Consider the following 8,500-nt stretch of genomic DNA (forward strand, 5'->3'; position numbering starts at 1 on the left):
TCTATCTATCTATCTATCTATCTATCTATCTATCTATCTATCTATCTATCTATCGATCTATCTATCGATCTATCGATCTATCTACACACACACACACACATCATCATACATACATACATACATACATACATACATACATACATACATACATACATACTCTGGCTGGCCTGCTATGACCAGGCTGGCCTCAAAGTCACAGAAGCCTGAACTCAAATTTATAGAGATTTGTATATGCCACCACTCCCAGCCTGAAAACCTTTTTTTGTTGTTGTTTTGAGACAGGATTTCTGTGTAGCCCTGGCTGTCCTGGAACACTATGTAGATAAGGCTGACCTTGAACCCACAGATATTCACCTGCTTCTGGTTCCCAATGTTAATATTAAAGGTACTACCACCCAGCCTGAAAAACTTTTTGATCAACAAGATAAAAACAAGCAAAAACTCCCAAGGCTTATCACTTCCTTACCTTTAATCCTTTCTCATCTCTCATTCTTTGCTCCTTTCCATTTGGAACAACAATAAAAATAGGTCCAGATTTGTCATCGTCTTCCTTTGTGGTGGTTTTGCTTGCCACTTTCTTCCCTTGTGCACTCTACAACCGGGTTAAGAGAATATTGATTAGGTGGGCCAAGTCTGATGAAAATAGGCTGTTGCCTATCAAAAGAGCATGACAAAAATCAAAGAAACCATTCTACCTTATATTCCACCATGAAAGAGCATAAGTCACTAATCTATCATGTAACATGCTTTTGAATGAGACAGAGTTCTGCTACATAGACAAGGCTGGTCTTCAACTCACACACCTCCTACCTCAGCCTTAGACTTTGATTATATGTGTTCTATAAATGTTTTAAATTATATTATATGAATCGTTGTTAGTTATTGAGCTAAAAAGGTATATATATACATATATATTTGGAAAAATTGCTATTAGTTACAATTGTCTGGGTCACAGACAATTTTTAGTTTTCTTCCTTGAAATCTTGAATAGTTTTTTTTTTTGGTTTTCAAGAGAGTGCTTCCCTGTGTAGCCCTGGCTGTCCTGGAACTAGCTCTATAGACCAGGTTGGCCTCAAACTCAAGAGATCTGCCTGCCTCTGCCTCTGCCTCCCGAGTCCTGGGCTTCAAGGCCTGACTACCGCCAGCTCTTCAATACTATTTATATATTTAATGCCATTTGAATAAATGGCATTTAGTTGAGAAAATTCTATTTTTTCTCTTAGCATCTTTTTTAATGTGTCTCTACTGTAGCGAGTACTACAGTACTACATTGTACTATATTACTGCATAGTACTATATTACTGTCTAGTAATACTATACAGTACTAAGGTACTACATCAGTTTCTAAATTGCTACAAATATTTTAAATACTTAGTTTTCAAATATAATATGACTAAAATATTTTATGTAAGAAAAATGATGACTAGTAAATATATGTAAGGTACAATTTGAATCTTACTGATGAAATCCTTATAAATGTAGCAAAAGTTCAAAAATTTTTTTTAAATACTGACATCATTCAGTCAAAAAACAAACAAGCAAAAAAAAAAAACACCAAAAAAACCCTATATCATTTATATAAAAGTGTTTTGTAAGTTTTTAAAATAATTATAGTATTTGGGGCTGGAGACATGGCTCAGTAGTTAAGAGCACTGGATGCTCTTCCAGAGGACCAGGGTTCAACTCCCAGCAACCACATGGCAGCTTATAACTGGAACTCCAGTTTCAGGGAAACCAATCAAACAAAGAAAAGTCACAGAAACTTCTATAAATACTGAATTTCCTATTATCAAGTGCAGTGATGTTCTTTCATATTGAGTGACTCGGTGTATGAAATTAAGACAAAAGAACTATATGTAAGTATGCAGAGTTAACACACCTTTGCTTTGGAAGAAACTCCTGGAGCTTTAGCCTTTTTCAGATCGGGCTTAGCTTCTAAGATGCTGGAAACAGAATCTTCAACAGGGGCTTTGAGGGGGGGGGGAAAGTATGTACTATGTTAAATTAATATCACTTATCCTATGTACATTAAACACATAATAACCTCTGTACTCTTAAATGTATCAATATATAAAGCATCTATAGATTTTTCCCCCTAGTCCTTTTTTTCTCTTCAAGTATCTCTTTAAAGGTTGGGCATAGTGGCACATGCTCATTATCCTAGTACTTGGGAGATGGAGGCAGGGAGATTGGCTGCACATTTGAGAATATGATCTACATTGTGAAAGAAAGTAAGGGGATCAAAACTAAGAATATTTGGGAAAAAAAACCCTGAGAAACTTGTTATTTGGAAAACTAATTAAGAATTTTTTTTCCCCCCGAGACAGGGTTTCTCCGTAGCTTTTGGTTCCTGTCCTGGAACTAGCTCTTCTAGACCAGGCAGGCCTCGAACTCACAGAGATCTGCCTGCCTCTGCCTCCCGAGTGCTGGGATTAAAGGCATGTGCCACCACCGCCAGGCACTAATTAAGAAATTAAAAACAAAAGGCAATAATAGAAGTTTGAGGTACTCTGCTTGGGTGAGTAAAGTTATTCCTAGAAGCCACAAGTTAACCTAAAACAAACAAACAGGTAATTGCCATTGTTCTTGACAGCCTAAGAGCTAGAGTAGATCATAAAACCTTATGGGTGAAAACACTATTCAGATGCAAGATAAAAAGAAATCATGTTTGAAGTTAGCTGGAAGTTTTCTCCTTGTTAACTAATATTCACAGTGCTAGATACTGCTAAGCAGATAGCTGGGTTAGCAAACCCACCAAGAATCTAATCTACATTCTGGGTTTTAGGACAGTTAAGAGTTATATAAAGACCCATCTCAAAAACAAACAAACCAAACAAAACAAAAAAGGAAAAGAAAGAAATTTTCAAGTAATTTTTGGAAAAAAATTCTTAGTATGTTTCAAGGTTAATTCAACGAGTCTGCCTCTACCTTAACAATATTTAAACTTTAATTTTGAAAATTATATTAAAAATAACACACAATACTTTTTACCAGATTATTGCTTCTTTAAATGTAGGAGCTGCCATTACTGAAATTATCTTCACAACAAGACTCAATTAATGCTAACCCTGCTATGCACTTGACCACAAGCTGTGCATGAGGTAAAATTTCTGACTCCACATCACCAGCAAGTTCCACCCCACTAAGCAGAAAGAAATTATTCTGTTAAAGCAAGAAATCTAGAAAACAAGTGGTTACAGGTTATAAATAGACTTTTTAAAAAATATATATTATTATTACTTTTTGATTTTTTGAGACTGGGCTTCTCTGTGTATCTGTGGCTGCCCTGGAACTTGCTCTGTAGACAAGACTGGCTTTGAACTCACAGATACAAGGCTTCTACCTCCCAAGTGTTGGGATTAAATAAAAGCATGTACCATAATCACCCAGCTATATTATCAACTTTTAATATCAGGATTATTAATCCCAGTACTTGGGAAGCAGAAGCAGGCAGATCTCTTTGAGTTCAAAGCCAGTCTGTCCTATGGATCGAGTTTTAGGACAAAGCTACACAGAGAAACCCTGTCTTGAAACAAAACAAAACAAAAAACAGGATTATAAGATAATTTTTGACTCCGGATACAGATCAGTGGTAGAATGAGAATTTAGCATGAGCTCCGGGTTCAACCTCCGATAAGTCGAGTGTTCTGTACTCACGTGTGACTAAGCAGAATTTAAAATTGGCTAGACCTTATGGGAAAAAAAAAATCATTAACCTCCCAGGTTTCCTGTTGTTAAAGTACACTAAGCTAGATGTTCCCAACTTGTAAATAAAATAGGATGTCCAATGATAGAAATAGCCATGGAACAATTCCTGAAAACAGTATTTCAACTACGACACCAAATATCTTTATGGCACAGAAACAATCAACACACCTTTAGCACAGTTTCTCACATAAGTACTTGACAAATATATAGAGGAAGAGGCGAGGAAATGAAATGCAAAGATTAACTAACAGGCTGGCTGTGTTTTGGGTTCCTTCAAGTTATTGTCAAAGTTATTATTACCTGGTGTAGGCTGGCATTTGGCTGGAGCTGACCCTCCCATTGGTTTGGACATTGTCTTAGCAGGTGCAGCAGGCTTGGATGGCATGTTAGCTTTGGCCTTTTCTAGCATAGCCAGTACCTGATCTTTAGAAGTTGGCTAGAAAGACAAAACAAATCAAAGTTGACACAACGATATATTCATACTGAGACTACTAACAGGTCTGCTACCAAATAGACACCCGAGCTCCTACTTTTGGTTTACCAATGTAGTAAAGGAGCCAGCACAAAGCACAAAAGCAGCATACATTATGAAGTCACACACAAGTAACTACCATTCTAGAAGGTAACAATTTGCACTCCTGTAAGTCATCAGACTCTTCAGATCTACACTGCTAAACATTTTATTTTTGCTCTCATTAAAATTTCAGCTTAAAGCTGGCTGGATCTCTGTGATTAAAGGCCAGCCTGGTCTAAAATCAAGCTTCAGAACAGAATAAGCTGTTACACAGAGAAATTCTGTCTCCAAAAAAACAAAACAGAAAAGGAATTTCACATTGAGTCCCATGATAGATGGTATGATCTTGTTTATATAAATTAATGTTTAATATTTTCCTAATAGCTTTTAACACTGCTAGCCACAAGAACTAGTACCTTTAGTTTCCCAGTGGCCTTGGCCATTTTTTCATATCCTAAATGCATCATAAAGAATGGCAAAGCATCTTGGGCCTTCTTTCGCACATCTCCATTGCGATCTTCCAGACAAGAATACAGATGAGGGACACAAAGGATGAGGTCTGTGGGAGTGGAACGAAGGGTAGGTAGTTTCTCAGCCAGCCAGCCCAGAAGCTGCCAAAAGAAAAAAGACAAGTCAAGTACTGTCAAGTTATTAAATACTATTATTAATGTCAGGCTTAAAGATTTTTGTTAGTCTCAGACACTGAATTATTTTTTCTTCAGTATTAGGAGTGGAACAAGTCTTTAACCCTAGCACTCAGGAGGCAGGAGCTGGTTGGTTTTTGTGAGTTTGAGGTCAGCCTGGTCTACATATCTAGCTCCAGGACAGTAAAGACTACATACAGAGATCCAATCTCAATTCCTGCCTCCAGGAAATAAAAGATGGGAGAGTGACTGATGGCCTCCACATGTGCACACACAAGGAGAATGAATTAAAAACAAAACAATGCAGACAGCTCTAGAAATTTGGTATCATTTTTATTTACTTTTATAATAAGTTTATGCTTCAGTTCCCTGCCCCCGTTCCAGAGACCAGTTCTCATATGATAGCCCATGTTATCCTGGAATTCATTATGTAGACCAGTCTGGCCTCAAACCTGTGCTGATTCCTCTTGCCTTAGCCTCTTATGTACCAGGACTACAGGAGTAACCCACCACTGTTAGCTATAAAATAAATTTGTTAAATTGGGCATAGTAGCACATAACTTTAATACCAGTAAGGCAGAGGCAGGTAGAGTTTAATGCCAGCCTGGTTTACAGAGTGAGTTCCAGGACAACCAAGGGATACATAGAGACACCCTGTTTCAAACTCACACCTCCCCCGAGAAAGGTTGTTTTAACCATAAATACATAGTTATTAAAATACATAGTTATTATGGAGGCCATTTAAGGAGGTAAAAGGTAAGAGTAAAATACAAATTACTTATGGTACTAACCTCTTGCCTCAAGAAGGGATTTTCCTTTTTGAGTTCTTCAGAAAGATCTTCTCCTTCCAACCACTCCTTCATGCCAGTCTGTTCTGCCCAAGCATTCACAGTTGCTAGGGCAGCAGCTCGAACGTTGTTCTGTATTGGGAACAGAATTGGCAAAAATATCAAGTACAGTTTGGGGGGGGGCGGTCAGAGGTGAACAATGGAGGTTTCTCCTAAGGTCTCATGTACATATTTGACTATCTTCTCTGAGACTGAAACTAGTGCTGTTTGTACTGAAGACTTCAAAAGAAGGTGCAAATATAAAACACAAAATTGGAATAAAAAATCCTGTACTCTTTAGGCAAAATAATAACCTGGGCAATTTGTGTGTGTGTGTGTCTTGTTTTTTTTTTTTTGTTCGCTGAGACAAGGTTTCTCTGTGTAGCTTTGGCTGTCCTGGAACTCATTCTTTGGACTAGGCTGGTCTGTCTCCAGAGTGCTCGATTAAAGGCATGTGCCACTACTGCCTGGCTAATCTGGGAAAATATTATTATTATTATTTTTTTTTTTTTTTGGTTTTTTGAGACAGGGTTTCTCTGTGGCTTTGGAGCCTGTCCTGGAACTAGCTCTGTAGACCAGGCTGGGCTCGAACTCACAGTGATCCGCCTGTCTCTGCCTCCCGAGTGCTGGGATTAAAGGCGTGCGCCACCATCACCCAGCTAGGCAAATATTATGGAAGAATAATAAACATATTTTGTTTTCTGAATCTATGGGAATTTTTATGTCATCTCCTAAAGAAATTCTATGTTAGAGACTTCAAACTGTTAAGAATTAAGCTAACAATGTGAATATTTATGTTTTAATATTGACTTGCAATTGTACAACAGATTTAAAACTGAAAAGAGCCAGGCAGTGGTGGCACACGCCTTTAATCCCAGCACTCGGGAGGTGGAGGCAGGCGGATCTCTGTGAGTTCGAGACCAGCCTGGTCTACAGAGCTAGTTCTAGGACACGCTCCAAAGCCACAGAGAAACCCTGTCTCGAAAAAAAAAAAAAAAAAAAAAAAAACTGAAAAGAATAATCCAATTTCTCAAATCAAGTGAATTACACGAAAGTAAAGGACATTAAAATATTAAGCTAAGGGTTAAGAAAACAGAACAGCACACTTGCCACCTTGAACGGCACTTCAATGAACTCTGACACTGTCCAATTATAAACAACTCACTCAAGTACCAGAAGAGCATCCTGTAGTAGTAGTTCAGGAGTGGGAAGGATACAAGATCCAAAATTCATATTCTTGTTCATTCTATCAAAATTTTAAGCCAGGTGTGATGGCATACACTTTTATTTTATTTTATTTTTTTGGATTTTTGAGACAGGGTTTCTCCGTAGCTTTTGGTTCCTGTCCTGGAACTAGCTCTTCTAGACCAGGCTGGCCTCGAACTCACAGAGATCCGCCTGCCTCTGCCTCCCAAGTGCTGGGATTAAAGGCGTGCGCCACCACCGCCCGGCTGGCACACACTTTTAATCCCAGCACTTGGGAGACTGAAGCCGAAGACTCTCTGAATTTGAGGTAAGGCTGGTCTACACAGAGAGTTCAAGGATAGCCAGGGAAACGTAAAGAGACCATATCTCAAGAACAAAAAATATAACACTAAACAAAAAATACCCAAACTAAAACCAAACCTTAATGATGTCATAATCATAAACAGCAATCATTTATTGAATGTTTATTATATAAAACAGGTACATCAAAATGTATCTTAATAAAATGTTTCAACTAATTAAATGAAATATATCAATTACTAGAATGTATTTCAATTTTATAAGAAAGAAATTTCATAAAGAAACTAAACCTAGAGGACTATCTATTTAAGGATCATAAACCTAAATAATGATACATCTAGTCACAACATAAATTCTGCCTGAAAGTTAGCATGTTACAATCTTTCTTCTAATATTATCATCTTTTTAAAAATTTAAGCAATTATGTGTACTCTAAAAGAGAATTACCAGGAATGTGGCTGGCTTATTACAGACTGGAAGTATGGTAGAAAGAGACTTTTACCTTGCTATCTCCAAGGACAGTAATGATAGGAATGCCTAAGTTCTTTACGTGTTGCTTGATGTTTGGACCCATGGCTACTGCCAGCTGCTGAAGGATATTCAATGTTTGTTGCACCTGAGATAGAAAGAAAGATTCAACACAGGTTAAAACTGTAATCAAACTTACTTAAAATAAGTTAATATTATAGGGTTCTGGACTACTTAAAAGACAGCAGTATTGTAACGCAAATCTAATTGAATTATGAATAATGTTTAGCCTCTTATTGGGCACTGCACTTGTGTGCACAAAGCAACACTCAAAACACATTATATACATATTTTATTTTATTTTTTGAGATACGGTCTCACTATACAACCCTAGCTGGCCAGGGTGACCTGGAACTCACAGAGATATCTACCTGCCTGTCTCCTGAGTTCTGTGACTAATGCATGTTCTACCATACTTGGCAAAAAACAAAAATCTTTCAAAAAATGATATTACTAGAATTTTATTCTATAGTTTAAAAGATATTGACATAAAAAACAAAAATTAAAATATAGAAATTAGGGCCAGCAAGATGGAATGGTGCATAAAAGTACCCGCCATGAAGGCTGACAATGTAAGTTCAACAGAGAACCTGCAAGCTGTTCTCTGACTTCTATATGCACCCTCTTCCATACAAAGACAACAAATAAGTACATTTTTAAAATAATTAGAAATTAAACAAAGCGCCGGGCGGTGGTGGCGCACGCCTTTAATTCCAGCACTCGGGAGGCAGAGGCAGGTGGATCTCTGTGAGTTCGAGACCAGCCTGGTCTAC

At 37.6% G+C, this 8,500-nt stretch overlaps 1 protein-coding gene across 3 annotated transcripts in view; it reads right to left on the reverse strand.

Moving 5' to 3' along the window:
• Ckap5 (cytoskeleton associated protein 5) overlaps positions 1 to 8,500 on the reverse strand; it is a 97,114-nt gene that overhangs the window by 25,370 nt on the left and 63,244 nt on the right. For all 3 annotated transcript variants that reach the window (XM_026787679.1, XM_005364158.2, XM_026787680.1), the window contains exons 23-28: positions 7,702 to 7,815; positions 5,658 to 5,786; positions 4,639 to 4,833; positions 4,009 to 4,144; positions 1,880 to 1,968; positions 467 to 592 (exon numbers count right to left, since the gene is read on the reverse strand). In XM_026787679.1, coding sequence (XP_026643480.1) covers positions 467 to 592; positions 1,880 to 1,968; positions 4,009 to 4,144; positions 4,639 to 4,833; positions 5,658 to 5,786; positions 7,702 to 7,815 — 789 coding nt within the window. The remainder of the gene's footprint in view (positions 1 to 466; positions 593 to 1,879; positions 1,969 to 4,008; positions 4,145 to 4,638; positions 4,834 to 5,657; positions 5,787 to 7,701; positions 7,816 to 8,500) is intronic.

The sequence above is a fragment of the Microtus ochrogaster genome (assembly GCF_000317375.1).
Source record: "Microtus ochrogaster isolate Prairie Vole_2 chromosome 14 unlocalized genomic scaffold, MicOch1.0 chr14_random_1, whole genome shotgun sequence".
Lineage (NCBI taxonomy): Eukaryota > Metazoa > Chordata > Mammalia > Rodentia > Cricetidae > Microtus > Microtus ochrogaster.